The 17,456-nt window shown below is 46.8% G+C and overlaps 2 protein-coding genes across 8 annotated transcripts in view; one reads left to right on the forward strand and one right to left on the reverse strand.

Annotated features, from left to right (window-relative positions):
* Nucleotides 1-431: 431 nt before the first annotated feature.
* On the reverse strand, nt 432-2,817 carry LOC105560989 (reticulon-4-interacting protein 1, mitochondrial). Of its 2 annotated transcripts, XM_012010586.1 has the most exons (7): nt 2,803-2,817; nt 2,212-2,474; nt 1,664-1,905; nt 1,376-1,585; nt 1,052-1,164; nt 697-964; nt 432-618 (listed from the first exon to the last, which is right to left on the reverse strand). In XM_012010586.1, the coding sequence occupies exons 2-7, from the start codon at nt 2,459-2,461 to the stop codon at nt 511-513; spliced, it is 1,191 nt and encodes a 396-aa protein (XP_011865976.1). In that variant the 5' UTR covers nt 2,462-2,474; nt 2,803-2,817; the 3' UTR covers nt 432-510. The 2 variants fall into 2 exon arrangements, with proteins under 2 accessions (XP_011865976.1, XP_011865975.1); XM_012010585.1 differs by lacking the exon at nt 2,803-2,817 and having other exon boundaries at nt 2,212-2,570.
* Nucleotides 2,818-12,655: 9,838 nt separating this feature from the next.
* The window catches only part of LOC105560991, a 41,584-nt gene continuing 36,783 nt past the window's right edge, over nt 12,656-17,456 (forward strand). For 5 of the 6 annotated variants that reach the window (XM_012010587.1, XM_012010591.1, XM_012010588.1 and 2 more), the window contains exons 1-6: nt 12,656-12,822; nt 14,520-14,704; nt 14,937-15,055; nt 15,291-15,498; nt 15,770-16,014; nt 16,652-17,207. In XM_012010587.1, coding sequence (XP_011865977.1) covers nt 12,656-12,822; nt 14,520-14,704; nt 14,937-15,055; nt 15,291-15,498; nt 15,770-16,014; nt 16,652-17,207 — 1,480 coding nt within the window. The remainder of the gene's footprint in view (nt 12,823-14,519; nt 14,705-14,936; nt 15,056-15,290; nt 15,499-15,769; nt 16,015-16,651; nt 17,208-17,456) is intronic. The other variant, XM_012010590.1, reaches the window with a different exon arrangement.

Genomic DNA, 17,456 nt, shown 5'->3' on the forward strand with positions numbered 1-17,456 from the left:
CTAAATTTTTCGAAAACTGTGCGCTTTAGAAACAAATGTTTGAGACAAAAGTTATATGGTTTCAAGGGGGACATAAGATGGTGTCATTAATTTGACCTTGGATAGTCGTTTGAAGGTTACATGAAGGTAATCTTGAATTTTATAAATGAAGAAAACCTGCATAATAGATATACGTTTATTTTGGAATTTATTAAATTGGTCTTCTGCATATTATTAAAATTAAAAATTTTATCCTATAATTTTTATACACTGCAACGAAGTATACGAGGATTTTTCTTTTAGAACAACGCACGTTCCAATCAACCGGCCTATGGAATTTTGAAAGCGGGTGAAGAAAAGGTCGCAGCTGTTGGAAGGAAGTTGGAGAAAAGGGCTTATATGGTAATGATACAGAGGATGTAAAAAATGTAAGTATCGCAAAGGTTATACTGAATATTTTAATTTATTAACAAATCAATATTTGTAAAAAATACATTAACTTTATACATACAATATATTTAACTCGGTTTACTATCTCATGTCGATGACTACCTTGCCTCTTAAATGGCCTTGCCTCAATCTCTCGTATGCCAGCGGCAAATCTTGAAAAGGGTATACCTGCTGAACGACAGGTACAATCTGCAAATAGCAACGGGATATCGAATTACAGAATTCTTTAGCGAAAAGAAAGGCGCGTCGGGCACTTCAGGAACGCACCTTTTCGTCCTCCACAAACTTTTGAAGAACGCTAATCCCCGTCTGAGAGGGTATAAAAAATCCCCATTTAACGCAGCTCCTGTTTTCCACCTTTGGAATATTAAACTTGAGAAGATCCCCAAGATTCTGCGCCATTCCCATGATCAGTCCATGATTGTCAAAATTCTTTAGCAGCGGCGAGTTCAACGCTATGTAAGTATCGTGCGGGTATCCTCTCGTTCTGACGTGCTCCGGCCCCTGATTCGCGCAATCCAATATCATGTCGTACCTGCACACAAATGCTACGATAATCGTACATGTAACTTATACATTGTATTTATTATATACCACGCATTTTAGGACAGTGGCCACTTACGGCCCCTCTGAGATAATTTCTGCGTCGGCGCCATCCCGCTTGTAATCAATGACGGTATCGGCACCTAAATTCTGCAGCATCTCCACGGCGTCACTGCTGCACGTGCTAATTACCTAAACAAATTCAATGCCTTGTGTATTACATACGCTTCGTGTACTCTAATGCATATACAGGGTGAGGAAAAGGAAACCCCTAAATTTTTCACAAAACTATGCATTTTAGAAACTTTGGTCTGAAACGTTTGCTTCCAAAATGCATAGTTTTCGAAAAATGTAGGAGTTTCCGTACTTTTTCCTCACTCTGTATACGCGATTAAATATTTACATGCATGTTCCAAGCTTTTAGCATCTGCACGGCCAAAGTGCCGACCCCTCCCGAACCTCCCATGACCAGGACGCGTCTGTTCAGCCTCGTGACTATCGCCGTTTTGTAGCACAGCCCGCCCGTGATCCACAGCGCGGACCACGCGGTCAGTCCGGCGTACGGGATGCTCGCAGCCTCGATGTGGGACAATTTTCGAGGGCGCGGGTTCACCTGGCGAGAGGAGATAAGTATCGCTCGATGTATCGGCACGTCGAATGTTCAATGTATTAACGGTGAAATGTGTCTCACTAGGCTACCGTCGACCACAACGTAATTGGCGTGACAACCCTGCTGTTCGATTGGGATTACTCCCCAGACTTCCTCGCCTAGCCCAAGCCTGCTCCCCACGTCGTGTCCCTTGGACACAACCACCCCTGCGAAGTCCCTGCCTAACGTCAACGGCAAATCCAATTCTTCCAACTGGCTCCAGGTACCAATGGCCAAACCTTTGGCCTTGCGTATGACGTTCAGAAGCGTGTTGCCGTAGCCATCTGTAATAAATTACGTACCTTTTTACTGGAGTTCTTAAACTTTACAGAATTGCACTGGTCCTTTATCAGTAGAAGTAACGTTTAAGAATTTATACGACGGGAGTTAAGAATTAATAAGGACTCTTGTTGAAACGTTCTAGCATGAATTTGCGTGCTCGCGCGACACGTATATCGCAATATGCAAAACTCGCGCGGGCTGATTACACGCTTCGACCGTACAGAGCTGTGGACTTGACTCGCGGTCACATACGTGTCCACCGCAAATGTCGCGTGGCACCAATTCGAGCGGGAACGGAGAGTAGGTACCCGTCATCGCGACGTCGATGGGATTCACGCTGGCGGCCTCGATCTTCACCAGGACGTCGGTGGGACTCGTGATCACCGGCATCCTGACGCTCGAGAGCCTCAGGTCGTCCAGGCCTTTGTACGAATGTATCTGCCAGGCCTGCATCCTGTCGCCCGGGTTCTCCCTCGGGTCGACCGACAGCTTCGACAGGGAGCGAGGGTGCGCCGTTCGAACGGCGCGCCCTAATCCCGGGATCGCCCTTCGCAGCATCTGTCTCGCGCTGCTGCGTCAAACGCAGATATTTGAGGTTAGGAGCACAGCTGTAAGAGCGTAAACACGAGGTCTCTCCCCCCCCCCCCCACCTCGAGCGTTAGATTCGGGTCAATTGATTTTTAACGCTTGACTTTCAAACACGTCCGCGCGGCGAATTCTTACGCGTCTTTCGGAGACGCGCGAGTAGACGAGAGAAAGAGAGAGAGAACGAGGCGGCGAGGCAGAACCGCGCATCATCGTGATTTACACGTTCGCCGAGGAGATGCCGCGAAACGGCTCGCCACGTGTCGCTCGGATCGATTTAAAAGGCGCCTGACCTGTCCGACTTGTTTTCTCACCTTCGCGTTCAAAAATAAAACTGCCTGCTTCAGCCTTTCCTTACACTTTGATGAAGAATGTGTTCTTTATTCAATGATTTCGACTCTTTTTTTTTTAAGGAAGAAGAGAGAGAGAGAGAGAGAGCAGTGCGCCAATTAACAGATCTGACTTCTATATTTTATAGACGTTTTGCTGTTCTTCTTAAAGCCCGTATCAGACTACGCATTGAGATTGAGATTAGATTAACATTTGACCAATTAGAGTAAAGGCCACTAAACTTTAAACTTCACTCCGATTGGTCAAATTTCAATCTAATCTCAATCTCAAGCTGTAGTCTGATACGGGCTTAAAAGAGAATAACAATAACAAGTCACGAGTAACTCAGCATCATTTAGTTTTATCGATAGTTGCATCGTTCATGAAGAGTTTTACTGATGGTTACACCGTTCGAAAGTACGTCGCAAACACCTGGTTAATTCTTTACTGACAATAACTAGAGGTGTGACACTTGGATGTTTTTTTTTTGGCACTTCCTTTTGTTTCTTCAGATTTTGCGCTATCTTTTTGGCATCTTTTGCGTTTTGTTTTTCCGAATTTTGCATTATTTTGATAATGTTTTTGATAACGCCGTGGTTAGAGATGGGCAGGGCCTCAATAAGACGACTTAGACCCGGTTTCACCAACGTCGCTCAACTTCAAACTTAGTTTAATTCGTTCTTTGTCTCTTTCCGACTGTTACTTTAGAAAGAGGCAAAGAACGAATTAAGCTGAGCACAAACACTTGGAAAACTATAATGGAAACGTTTGACATTGTATCATTGAACGTAATTTGAACGCTTGTAACCGTGAACGTGTCATGAACGACTCCATGTTTAAATTTATATCTCATAAGAAATTTGATAAATGTTGTAGAACTCAAATGAAACATTGACTCAACATTTACACAAACTTCTTGTAAACATATTATTTTCGCCAGGGATACAGTCTGTCGCGTTCAAGTAAAAATTAACTTAACAAATTTTAGTTTATTATTAGGTTACGACGAGCCGGTTATGGGACTCGATTCTTGAATTCGCTCGAAAGAGAAACGTGTGCGAAAATTCTGCCCTCGCAGAAAAGTTGAAAGTCAATTGGTTGAAAACCCCACGCGAGCGGCCAATCGACTTGCAACTTTTCTGTAGGAGCAGAATTTTCGCAAACGTTTCACCTTCGAGTGAACTCAAGAATCGAGCCCCTGGCCGGTAACTGGCAGTTCTTAAGTAATTAAAAACTTTTCCTCGGCAGTTTCGTTTCGATACGAATATGCAAAATGCGATCGACAAGCTGATATTTAAAGTTTGTATAATTATAATTTATATAATTCAAGATAAATCTATACTTTGCGTTCTTCTCCCTGTTTAAAATAATAGATAGAATCTGACCAGATTACATTTAGATTGCATGCAATTTCAATGTAAATAAATAAGAGTCTTATTAATTTGCACAGAAGTTGGATGTAATCTAACGTAATCAGATCGGATTCTATCTATTATTTCAAACAGGGCTTCACTCTGAATAAACATTGCTCTTGTAAGAGTCGTTCTCGAAAGTTCTTGAAACAAGAAACATTTCGGCTGATCTACGAGTAGAAGAGGTCCGCTTTTAGTCGGACGTGGCGCGCTTTCGCCGCGGACTTACCACTGCCACTCTCGTTTGACGCGATTATCGCGACGGGGAGGCAAAAGGGAGAAAGGGAAGTCTAAGAGAAGGAAAAAACCCAACTATTTATTAGGACAGTTTATTAGGACATTCGTTGTACAGAAAGTACAGCGTGTTTTTGTTCGGTGGCTCGGAAAGGAGCACCGAAAAAATTGTATCCTTGGAATGTGTACTTTACAAATACTCTTAATAGATTTAATTAATGGAAGAATATTTCCTTCTTCATGGCATCACGTTTTTTTGGAATATCTTCTTAAATTAAGAATATATTCTTAATATTAAGAATGTATTCTTGATTCGCGACAACTTTAGTGATGGAACTTTCGATATGCGGTACGTGTCGATGCAAGCTTGCTCCATCACGTTTCGAGTAGCGTTTGTAATTGCTCTTTGCTATCCTGACTTAAATGGACGCGGAAGTGGTCGAGTGGTTAGAAAGGGAAGATTTAAGCCATTTGAAGGACATATTTATGAGCAAGTATTTAAAATATAAAATAGAATTGCTCGCGAATCGTGTTAAGAGTCTCTCGTCGGTTTCTGAGTACAGAAAATAAGGATAAGCATCGACCAGTGATTGAACAAGTAGCTAAAGCTACAACTCGTCGACCAAAATCTATTTAGCTATGCTGTATTCACATGTACTGTAAGAAATAGTGTTTATTTGTGGAACTGTTTTTGTTATGAATAATATCTGTTAGGGAAATGTATCATTTAGTGTATGTTCTTATACATTAAGAACATCTGATAAGAATGTCCGATAGAAATATCCTGTTTGGAAGATTCCTCTCTTAAATTAAGACAACCCTTCCAGCGCTCATTTTAGAGTAAAATATTATCAAAGTAAGTGAAACATTGTCAAAATGAGAATACAATTTCTTCGGTGCGCGTTCGCCAAATTCGCGCCGAGTGCAAACGCGTGAAATACCGACCTGGACCGGGACTTCGGGATTGGCGATTGCCGATTGCCGAAGGACTAATCGTCGATCGCCAGTCGCTGGGTACAGGTATTTGGACGGCGAAGTGAAATTTCGGCGCGTGCGCATCGATCGCCGATCGCTATGGTTACTCTCGTCGAGCGTCGCCGGGCTTGAAGAGGACGAGGACGGGTAACGCCGGCGAGCGGGGGGCGCGCGGGATCGATCGACGGGGGGATGATCCATGTGCGCCCCGTCGGCGATTCGGGGCGAGGAGACGCGCGTAAGCGCCTCCACGGGGCGAGACGAGAGAGAAGAGAGCGAGTTTCCCCGGCGAGTGAGAAAAGCCACCCTTTCGTCGTGACCCGTTTTCTCGCCTCGAGGGGAAAAAACGGAAAAGGCCGCTCCGCCGAGATCTCCGACACGGCTGAGGGAAACAGACCGAGCGAGCGAGGGCGGTGATGCGAAAGGGCGCTAGTCGCAGGGTCGTGTTTAAGCGTGGCTGCTGCGGTAATGCGCGCGAGGCAGAGACGCCCGGTAAGCTATATACGAATCCCCATAAATCAACGTGCGTCCCTAATTAATAACGAACGTCGAGACGTGACAAAATATCTTGTCGCTACCGCTCCGCCTCCCTCGTTATTTAGTTCCTTTCCACACAGCGGCGAAGCTTGAAGGGGCCCTCGCGCCTGCAGTTTCGCCCCTGAGTCGGTAAGGGATGGCTCGACGACGTGCGCGCGCGCGCGAAAGCCAGAGGGCGGGAGAGAGAGGGGGGGAGAAAGAGACGGAATCGCCGCGGGGCAGCACGGCAAAGGAGAACGGAGAGAAAGAGGGAGAGCGAGTCGAGAGACAGAGTCGCGGAAAGGGGGGGCTGGCGGGGCGAGGAGGAGGAGGGCGACACGGGAGCGGCACACGGGAGGGCGCGTACGGCGGGGCGCATCGGTGCGAGGAGGGAGGGGGGGGGGGGCGCGCGTCGCGGGCGCAGCGCGAGAGAGGATATTGACATTTTCGGCCGTGGGGGCGCGCATCGCGGCGGGGCCGGGAGGGGGAGGGGAGCGCGCTCCTAGGGAGGCGGCGGCGACGGCGGCGGGGGAGGGAACGGGGTGCGCGCGCGACGGGGCAGTCGCCTCTCCCTGCCGGATCCTGCAGTATCCATGGCTACGTCGTCCGCGAGGATTTCCCGCGAAAGACCGGAAGCGTGATCGCACGGGGGTGCCGATCGCTCGGGGGGCCTCGTCGCCAGCCACGGCAGCGAGGGGGAGAGCGAGTGTCAGCGAGCGACGAGGGCAGCGGCATCAGCAGCGGCATCGGCAGCGGCAGCAGCGACAACTGCGACGGGGGTGCCTTCGGGAGTGGCACCCGGGTAGTTTTCTCCGGGTGCTTCGTCGCGTCTTGGCCCGGTGGGTTTCGCGAGAATCTCTCCCTCTCTCTATCCCATTTCTCTTGCTCTCTTTCTTTTTCTCTTTCTCTCTTTCCTTCCCTCTCCCTCTCCCCCTCGTTGAGAAGAGGGTGGATACCGTTGCCTCATCCCAGCTTTCCCCCCGGGACCGTCTCCCCGCCTCTCTCTACCGCGGGGGCCACGTAACCCCGGCCCCGCCGTCCCCGTATCCCGTCGTCGCCGTCGCCGCCGCCCACGACCTTCTCTCCGATTGTCGTGCGCGGCGCTTCCAGCATCCTTCTCGGGCCGTGCGTTCTCCGTTTGCCTCTTCCTCGCGGCGGTGGTGTCGTCGCGCGAGGACTGGTCGGGGTGCCGGTCCGCTCAACCGTAGTGTCTAGGAGGCCGAGGGAGGCAGCGTCGCCGTGTCGGTGAGTGTGAGTCATCGTCACGCGGACGGGCGAGAGGGTCGGCGGTGTAACGGATAACGGTGATAGACGTAGAGCGAGAGAAAGGGAAAAAGTGCGGAGGAGGCGAGATAGATAAATAGATAGATTGATAGACAATTAGAGCTCCGGCGCGGAGAGCGAGAGAGAGAGAGGAGGCAACCAGGCGGAAGTACGACGAGGCCGGGAGACAGGAAACACGGGGGAGACGTTCTCTCCCTTGGACGGTAAGGTGGTGGGTGGCGCGGGGCGTTGATCGTACGTACACACCGGTGCAGCTCTGGTAGTGGTAAGTGGCGGTGATGGTGGTGGTGGTGTGGTGGTGGTGGTAGTGGTGCATCCCGCAGTGTGTTTACCCAGGGTGAGGTGCCTCTCTCGCGCGCGCGACTAGGCGGAGTCGCACCTCTCCGTTCGCTCCCGCTTCCGCTTTCCGCGTCTCCCCGTGACCGCTTCGCGACGAAGGAGCGACGTGCACCTCTACCCGTCACCCGTTCTCTCTTTCTCTCTCTCTTTCTCTCTCTCTCTCTCTCTCTCTTTCTCTCTCTCTCCACATATCTACCTACTTCTCGTACCTAACGTTGACGTGTCAGAAGAGGCGTTGCCGCGGCGGCCGCGAGCAGCCTCCACCCTCGAGGAGCAGAACCGGATACCGCTGGACGCACGATCCAATCCCTCGTTGCCGATGTCGTCGTCTCGTTCCGGAAGGGATCCTCTGACTTGAGAACACGCTCCCAGGTATCAGCTCTGCGAGTCGATAACGATCACGAGGCTGGACACGAAGGCGTTGGCTCACCTCGCGCCGCTTCCCCGTCCGCGCTCCCACAGGAAGAAACGACGCGGAGCACCCGCGACCCTCTTCGGCCCAGCCGAGTTTCCTTCGACTCGGTGAAGATACCCGACACGAGCAGCGTCTCGCAAGCACGGATGCCTCCCGAGGGCGGGTAGTAAATACCAGTGGCGATGCCTAATCTCTCGGTGTTTTCGATCTTCGCTTGGTGTCGCGGTGTGTTTCGAGCTTCTCCTCTGTAGTTGTCCGAGTAGATGATCGGTTCGCCAACGCGAATCAAGTCCCGAGTTGACCAAGTCCACCAAGTGACGTGAAGGCGTTGGCTCTAGGCCTCGATTTTCTTTCTCGTGCATCCTGCGGCAAGTGTATGAATTTGCCATCGCCTCCTCGCAGTCCCGTGCAGCGCTTCGTCCAGGGCACAAATGTGTTCGTTTTAAGAATATCTCCTACACGTTCTGCAGGAAACGGGGAGAGGAACGAGTATCGGTGAATACACCTCTGATTCTTTCTTTCGTATCTTTGATTGATTGACGAAAATATAAGCCAGTGTAATTTTTATGTCCGGACAATCCGCGAGAAAATTGTCAGTTGTAAATTTGTAAATTTCTTCTCGTCTTTTTTTAAGAAGTAAATGTGACTTCTTCCCTTTTAATTGACGATGAAAGTACGAAATTCTTGCAATAAGAGAAAATATACAGATACATCCGATGCGTGATAGTTTCACGTAATGATCCAATTTGGTTGTCGACATAGGCAGAAAATTTTGGTCCTGAAGGACCTTGCTGTTTGGGCACGTGCAGGTATTAGCTCTCTGAATCGATAACGACGGAAGGATATCCAAGCATTAATCTTTCTCTTCCCCCTTAGGAAGGCAAACGTATAACTCCACTGTTCTCGAAACGAACGTTCGATCGACTTTAACAATGCTGCTGATTTTCGTTCTGTACCATTCGCATTAAATTGCCTAGCAAAATTCTAAATGAATAATAGCGAAACAATCGCGTACGCTCGTTCTAATGAGTCGCGTTTGATTGGTGAAAGTGCGTCCGCCGCAAAGGCTAATTTTAAACTTGCGAAGAATCGAATATGAAATGTTTTCACACCATTACACCCTTCGGATTTTTAAAAATAACTAAATATTTTACAAAAAACAGATTTCAGAAATTGCGTTTTCATACCGTCATAATAAGTCAGATCGGAAAAACATTGTAATTTGTAAACTTTGTTACAGCTTATTTTTAACGTTCTATGAAATTATTTATCGCTCGTAATACTATTGGCCTTACATTTTTAATTCCTCGAGTTCTAAAGAAAAGCGAGCTTTTATTCAATTTTCTAACTATGTAAATACTCTTCCTTCATCGCAGCATCTCATTATATTATCAAATATCTATGCTAATAATTGGTATTCTTCTATTTATAGTGTTTTAATATTTTGCTTTACGTGTGCATCAAGAATTGACGAGTTTATCCGTCGCAAGTAGCGTGTCCGCCGGTCAAACGCGGCCGAGCGGAGTAAGAACGGATAATCCCCCGGCTCTCACCTGGACTGTCCGATTACACGACAGTGCTTAACACCATGGAGGTCCGGTTTCACGCGAACGAATAGCACGGGCGTGCACCCGCCATTCATGTTTAGCCACGGACGACGAGTAACCGCACCACCGCCAAAATCGATATGGTGTTTAGAGAATCCTCACTCGCTCTCTGTCTACCTTCGCACCCACGTTCCACGCCGGCTGTGTGTCTACCTTTCGTGTCCCGGCTTTCGTGTCGGGGGCGGCTGACGAGCGACGGACCCCCCAGGATCGACTAGGGCTTCCTACCCTACGTGTCTTCATTCGACGCTACACCCACGCCGGTCGTGTTTATCGGGCGAGCCACTGGTGATTCAGAAACCCTCGTTCTACCCCTCTCTGCGCGTCTCTCGAGACACCGCTCTCGGTCCGCTCGTGCGTGCCGATTACGATGACGAAGACGACGATGTGATTTTTGCAGACGGCGGGCACAGCCGCGATTTTCCGCCGTCTCCGTCGCCCATAATTAATCCTTTGAGGCCAACCGGTGGTGGTCATAGGGTGCACGCACCGTTTGACATTTATCCTCTCTAATCGCGGGTCTCTCGTCCAATTAAGCGGCATGCACGCGTCGCCCGGGAATCCGCGCTTTTGCCCAGACGGGGGCCCGATGATGTAAAAAGCTTAGGTAACGACGGCCGTCGGTCTAAAAATAATTTTCCTCCTTCGGCTCGGCTGCCCTGCCGCGGAAACAACGTGCGAAGTTTACCGAGTCTGCCTGGTCGTAGAGGTGGATGACCAATTAATGAAATTAACTCTTCACCTGCCTCATCTTTTATTCAACGTACAACAAGTCATCTCTGGTAGCGTCCGCTGCTTCTTAGCGCACTGTTATTAGAAAGATGTAATAATTAGGCTTTTATTTTTGCATTGAACATCTCGAGTGAAGAAGATTAATGTGGTTACCGATGGACGTGCGTGGCTGGACGTATCTTTAACGACCGGGGACGTTTGTTTCGCGTGCACCAATTTTGCGCGCATATATGTAAAGCGAGCACACGGTGAGAAAGCAACTGCCCACCGCTTGCCGACTGCCAACCGCCAGCTTGGTATCTCTAATAGGAATGTTCAACCTGACTCCGGAGAATCCAGACTTCTATCCTCCTGTGATGGATGTTGCGAGACGAGCATTGCACGAGCGCCCGGGATGCTTCGACACGGGCGAGAGCGTCCCCGGAAGAAATGACGTATTGCGTGGCCGACGGGAGCGGTTCAGTAACCCTCCGCTGGCGCTACCCCTTTTATTATCCGCGACACATCTGCACAATGCCTCGCGCTTGTTGACCTCCCCTCCGACGTCGACGAGATCGCGCTAGCTCGTAATCGATAAGCACGTCGTGTGGTTGCGTGCCGCGAGAAACGTGAATGGAATTGCTGGAAAATGGAAAAACGGAGGGCGAGCGCTTCTGGGGTTACTTAACATCGGGAGATTTTAGACGAGCGGCGAGTGGCAGCTTATACGCCCTTCCGAAAGTTCGCCCCGAGATGGGTTTAGTTTACCCAAGTTTAATTGATCCTCGATGCACCTCCGAAGCTGATAGATATTCATAGTGTTATAAATTAGTTTGCTGAAAAATTCAATATCGCTAATATGTTAATAAACTTGAGGGGGCGAACCTGCGAACTTGTGCAAATTGAATTGGCCGGGGTCTGTCTGCTCTCTAAGTGATCAAGACAGCTGTGTGGTCAGCCTTATTCTTCAGACTCGTCTACTTGTCATTGTATTGAGCCGAGCGAAAGTTTATAACTTTCTCTGGCAATTCTCAAACTTATTAGTCTGTTTATTCCTTTCAGAAACAATACTTTCTGCGAGTGCGAATTTAATTGACAAATATTTTTAATGGTAAATAAATAATTTTATTTGTGTCCGATCAAAGTTGACGCGTTTATATCATCTTATAAATAGCGGGCTTAATTACTTGTTACATGTTAAATATAACAAATATTACTATTGGAAAATGAGCTTCGTGAATAATTTATGACAAAAGTGAATTGTAAAAGGAAGAAAGACGACTGCCAGTCTGATCATAATGTCCGTTGCTCTACTGCTTGAAATTAGTAAATTTTAATACGTAATGTATATACACGTGATTATACGTAAATTTGTAAAGCTAGTTTATTGCATATTATCTTACTTCATAAAATATGCAGCAATAGATTATATTAACTATAAGATATATCGCAAGTAAAAAAATCATTAGAATAAGAGCGGTATGTGCATTCGTGAATATTGGAATTTAATTTTTAGCTTAGTTAATCATTATTTTTAATAAAAATAAAGGATGTGAGAAACAATATATACATATATTATTGATATATGAATATAATGTTACACGTACAATAAAATATGAAATTGGATAATTTGTATTTCATTCAAATAAGTTTTTTTTAAAATTAAATTAAATTAAATGCTGTACAATTGCGAGCGTTGCAGAAATAAAATCTTTCCCAAAGGTGTAATTCACAAAAACTTTTGCTGCGCGCAAAGGTGGACGACTTGCGAATTACTGGGGCGTACTTTTCTCACGACTAATCAATTCATGTCTGTTCGCAGCGATTATGCGAGGGACGAGCTGATGACTATCGACGTCTGCAATGATGTGACAATAAAGATACCTCCTTCCACTCTCTGATAACTCTGGGATCGTCTCTATTACCCACAGTGCTTCCCAACAACACACACGTACACACGCGCGATTCGAGGATCAAAACGCGCAAGAAAAAAAGCGACATCAGACCGCCGGCCGTGGTCGGCGTCGTGGAAATCGGTGCCAAAAGTCGACAGAGACAAACCGTACGAGCCAGCCCCGCGAAAGTGTGTCAAAGAGGAACCGAAGGGGGTGAAACGGAGAAAGGGAAAAATATATAGTAGACGCGGCGAGAAGGATCAGGTCGGATATCCTGAGGAACGGGGAGGACAGCAGGACGGGCGGATACGTGCTAAGGCGTGTCGAGCCGGAAACACGAACGGGCATCACGAGTACAGGGTGGTGACGCAGGCAGAGCGGTGGTGGTGGTGGTGGTGGTGGCGGGGCAGGCAGGTGGCGGGATCTAAGCCGGAATAAGAGCAGTTAGAATGGGCAACAAGCTCTCCTGCAGTTGCGCACCCCTAATCAGATCAAAGACGTATCGGTACGAGGACAGCCCATGGCAGGCCGGTGCCAAGGGCGCGATGGGCGGCGGAGGACGCAGGGGTGACACTGGCCACTTGCTCAGGTGCGGAAGCTTAAGAGAGAGGAAGAGGTGCGCATACCATACCATTCAACCATTCAATCACTCTCCATTCGACCATGTTACCACTCTTTCTCTTCGATGACTACCATACACCCCTTGACTGTATGCATTATACTGACTCTCTCTTTCTCTCTCTCTCTCTCTTTCTTTTTCCTTCTTTTTTTCCTCCTTCTTTCTTTCTCTCCTGTCTTCTTTGCTCTGTTGTTGATATTCTTAAGCGGCATGAGAATAATAGACGTGCTGGGCGACGAGAACAAAGTGTTTCGAATCATTCTTGAACAATGATTTGTCAAGTAAATTATTAAAGAAGATAGCGCTATAAATGTATGGTTTTGTCTAATGGCAATAATTAGAATAATTAAAGAGTCACGAAAGTTGTGAGGTATCTACGATTGATATTAATGACGTTAGAAACCTATTGTACGTAACATTAAGAAAAAATAATTTTGCTCAACGGACAATCTCACGGGAGCCTGATCTTGATTTTGGACCCGAACGTAGCTAAGCGTATTGTATCGCGGTGCCTCTTGTTGGTCTTATTTTAGCCGATGCTCTCAAGCATTTATTTAAAAAACGCAGTTCCCGAAGAGCCGGACTTAATATATTATTTCGTAGCATCTGGTGAGACGCTATATACCTCTGCAGCCGAACGTCGGATCAGACGTCGCATTTTATTCACGTCACCCAGACTGTCTCGCATCTTCCTTATTCATTCCCTTTTTCTAATTTTATTTTTCTCACCGTCCTCCCCTCTTGCTGTCTTATTTGTCCGCGCTTACGTCCTCGGCCCTCCGCCTTTCTTTCTTCGCTACTTTTTGTCCGGTTGTTGAAGCTGATGGCCCATTCGTCACGGCCGATGGCTCGTTTTTCTTATTCGGATCGCGATACGCTTGGTTAACTTCGAGCAACATTGCGATCTCGATTGTATCCCCCTTTATTCTCCCGGACGCGGGCTTGAGAAATAATACGCATTAAGACAATCGCGCTTTACGTTTGGATAACAGAAGTAACCGTTCTTCTTCTATTTTTGCTTCGCGCTACTAGCCTGGATTTCATTTGAGTTAAGCGAAATGGAAAAAAAAAATTATGCTCGGAACACCTTTTTCCCTGGCCACGTTATCGTCCTCGCATTTTTATATACTTTTCAATTGCACACTTTCACGTATATATACTGTCTACTTTACACCTCACCCGTACACGTGCGCTTCGCATGACTATTAGTATTTTTAGTATCATTACTTTCTCGTCCACTGGTCGGCGTACAAAATTCAGTGACGTATCGTTTCATCGGTTATTCGGAATTAAAAATAAATATCCACCGATCGTGTAATTTTAATGCAGAAAAGGCTCGGCGTTTACACGGTAAACGCAGATGTTGCATGCACGTAACGTATAGGTATATACACGGCACTTGCGATTTCCCACCGACGCATGCGACGATTTCTGTTTTATCCGTTTCAAAATAAAGCCGACCGACGTCATACGGAAATATTTTTATGCAGTTTCAGCGTGGCAGCGATTATCGACCAAGATATAATGAAAATCGAATATAGTCTGGATTATAAGTCTCTCGTTTCTTTTTTTTCTTTCATTTTGTAGTCACGCCTGCTCTACTTTCTCTACTTAGAAACTTTCCTTAACGGTGTATCGATGTTCGAAAACTCCTTTGTTGGCGCAATACACGATGTAATGACGAGAGTTTTTAGGCTGTGGGCCGAAGTGTTCCATGTAAACTCGAGCGGGGGTGGGACCGTCAAGTGGCAGCAGGTGTCCGAAGACCTGGTCCCGGTGAACATCACTTGCATCCAGGACTCGCCGGAATGCGTCTTCCATATCACCGCGTACAACAGCCAGGTCGATAAGATCCTAGACGTGCGGTTGGTCCAGCCAGGTGAGCCATAATTACGACACGTATTTTAAGACACTCTAATTAAACCTCGACTCTTTATAGAAGGAAGAACAACAACGTATTTGTATAAAGAAAAGAGAAAGAGAGATGTAGCCGCCTTCGCAGGCTGATCTTGCTTTCAGGATAGTGTCGCGACGACGAAGGGACGGGGCGCGATTACGGAGTTTAATGCGAGTAATCCCGCTGCGATTAATAGTACGTAATTGTGTTTAAGGTACGCGCATCGGCCAAGCGTCGGAATGCTTCGTTTACTGGAAGGACACCGTGACAAATGACACGTGGGGGCTGAACTTCACGTCTCCCATAGACGCGAAGCAATTCAGAGAATGCTGCGTAAGTTTAGTGATACTACACCTGAGACACGCATTTTGTTACATTATACATCAGTGCCACAACCCTGTTCGCTATCACTCTCTCAACGCATCTCTCCGCCTATTTCCTTTCTCCTTCCGGGTCGCGCACGAGGAAGTTGTGCGGAGACGATTTAGGGGCGACACACAACAAGTCCGTTACAAGTCCAATTCGATTTCTTAGGTCATTTGCAGTCACTAGTTAATTTTCCATACAGTCACCGTCGTTCAAGATTTCAAGGAAAGCGTCCTCTTCTTACTCGTTGAAGCTCGAGCCACCGAACAAGCAGAAGATCAAAACGCGCCGAAAGCCGCTGTCGACGCCGGCCTCGCCGAGCCGATCCAAAGAGCCTCAGTGCACCTGCATGACGCCGGAACAGTTCGCCAGACTGCGCAGCCAAGACACCAGATATCGAAGTCCATGCGGTACGTGTGTGCGATTTCAAAGATATTTTTTTATATGTATATACTACATTTTTTCGTATTTATTTCTGTGCAATTTAGAATAAAGTAATTAAAGCACGCGTCTCTTTTCATTACTCTTTATTACAAGCTCGATATTTTTTAATACAGATTTTAATGTACAAGCGGAACATCATATTTCACCAAAATTTCGTTCTGTCGAGTAAATACTTATTGCAGCACAAATTTGGCATAATTTCATTAACTTGCGCTAAATTTATTCGTATATTTTTAGGGCCGTCTACACTTCCACGGACCATGGGGCGATCCACGGAAATGGACATGCCGGGACGAGACAAGATAACAGCGGCCACATCCAGCGCATCCCTCTACGACAACGTTAACAATACTAGCTCAACACCTGGGAAAACACCAAAGGCCGGCGACTTGGCCAAGCAGAAGGAGAAGCAGATCGAGACGTGTCAGATAATCCCGAAGACTGCCAACGTTGGAATCGGAACGGTCACAGTAGGATCACAGGCAAGCGTCAAAGCTCAAGCACAATGAGTCCGAAGCCTATCACACAATCCCAGGCAACAGGCAACAGAAACAGGGAACAGAACTTCTGACGCGTTTGATTGGTTGGAAGAAAATTTCCGACGAATCCAATGAGTCAAAAATTCTATTCCCTATTCCTATTGCCTGTTGCCTGGCATTGCGTAATAGGTTTCAGACTCAGCAATACGCGTCCCCCTCATTACGCTCCAAATTATCGTGCAAATTCGAAATTCGTAAGAGAGAATCAACTGTCGTCTCCCTATAATAAATTTATTATCTTAATCATTTATTCCATTTATTAATTTAACATCTTAATTTAATAATATTAAGTTAAAGTACTAAACTAAATAAGGTGTGGCTTTTATTAGAAAAACTATTTTTATTTGTTATTATCTTTTTAATAGCGAAGTGTTCTACCTTTGGTGACATTTTGAGTGAAACATTAATTTCTATTATAGTTGGAGAGAAAGAGAGACTTTTCTTAATGTCTTATATTTCTTTCCTGTAATATATTTTATAAAAGATTAAGCATGATTTCACGAAAGCTTCAACTACAGGTCATGTTATCAAAATTAGAAAATACTGCTTTGGACTCATCAATAATTCGTTTATTCCACAGATCGACAGTCCCGACGAGAAAGGCTCTGCGATATCGCCGAAGAAGCCGAAGCAGAGCCAGGACACGTCCACGCAGCAGAACGGCATCGAGCTGCTCAAGTCGGAGGGCACTCAGGCCGGCGGCACCCTGCAGATCAAGTCGCTGCGCAAGGAACAGCTCCACCACACCAGATCGGCCGACTACACCGAGCTAGAGATGCACAACGGCAACCTCTTCAACATCGTTAACAATAATCACGGCGGCCACAGGTCGAAGAGCAAGAGCACCGACGACATGCGGATCGAGAACGCCCAGAACGGCGGCATCAGCTTAGACTCGAACACCCTGAAGCGCATGCTGAAGCCGATGCCGAGCATCGACAGCCCGGTGACGTCGCCGGAGATGACGAGAAAACGTCACAACCACCACAGCTATCACTACCATCCGAGCAATAACAATCAGAAGTACATGATGCATGAGGTCGACAACGAGAATTATGCGCATCCGTATCGCGCGCCTTATAACAACAAGTTCCAGGGTTCCAGGAGCGCCCACGATATGAGTCGGCAATACTCCGGTACGATTTCCCGCCGATATCGCTGATTTACCACTGATTCTTATTGTTTAATTCCTTTTAACTCACGATTTTTTTTAGGCAATTTTTAATCGGTTCAATGTCGCCCTGGCGTTCCAAATCTTTGCTGCACGTTGCTGCACAATTGATAAATGTCTATCGATAATCTACAATATAACGAGATTTAATTATTTGAATTTCATGAATCGAATGTTCAAGCACCTTGTTAATTTTTATATACCGTAATCTGTT

Source organism: Vollenhovia emeryi, unplaced genomic scaffold (assembly GCF_000949405.1).
Source record: "Vollenhovia emeryi isolate VEMERY1.0 unplaced genomic scaffold, V.emery_V1.0 DF939215.1, whole genome shotgun sequence".
Classification (NCBI taxonomy): domain Eukaryota; kingdom Metazoa; phylum Arthropoda; class Insecta; order Hymenoptera; family Formicidae; genus Vollenhovia; species Vollenhovia emeryi.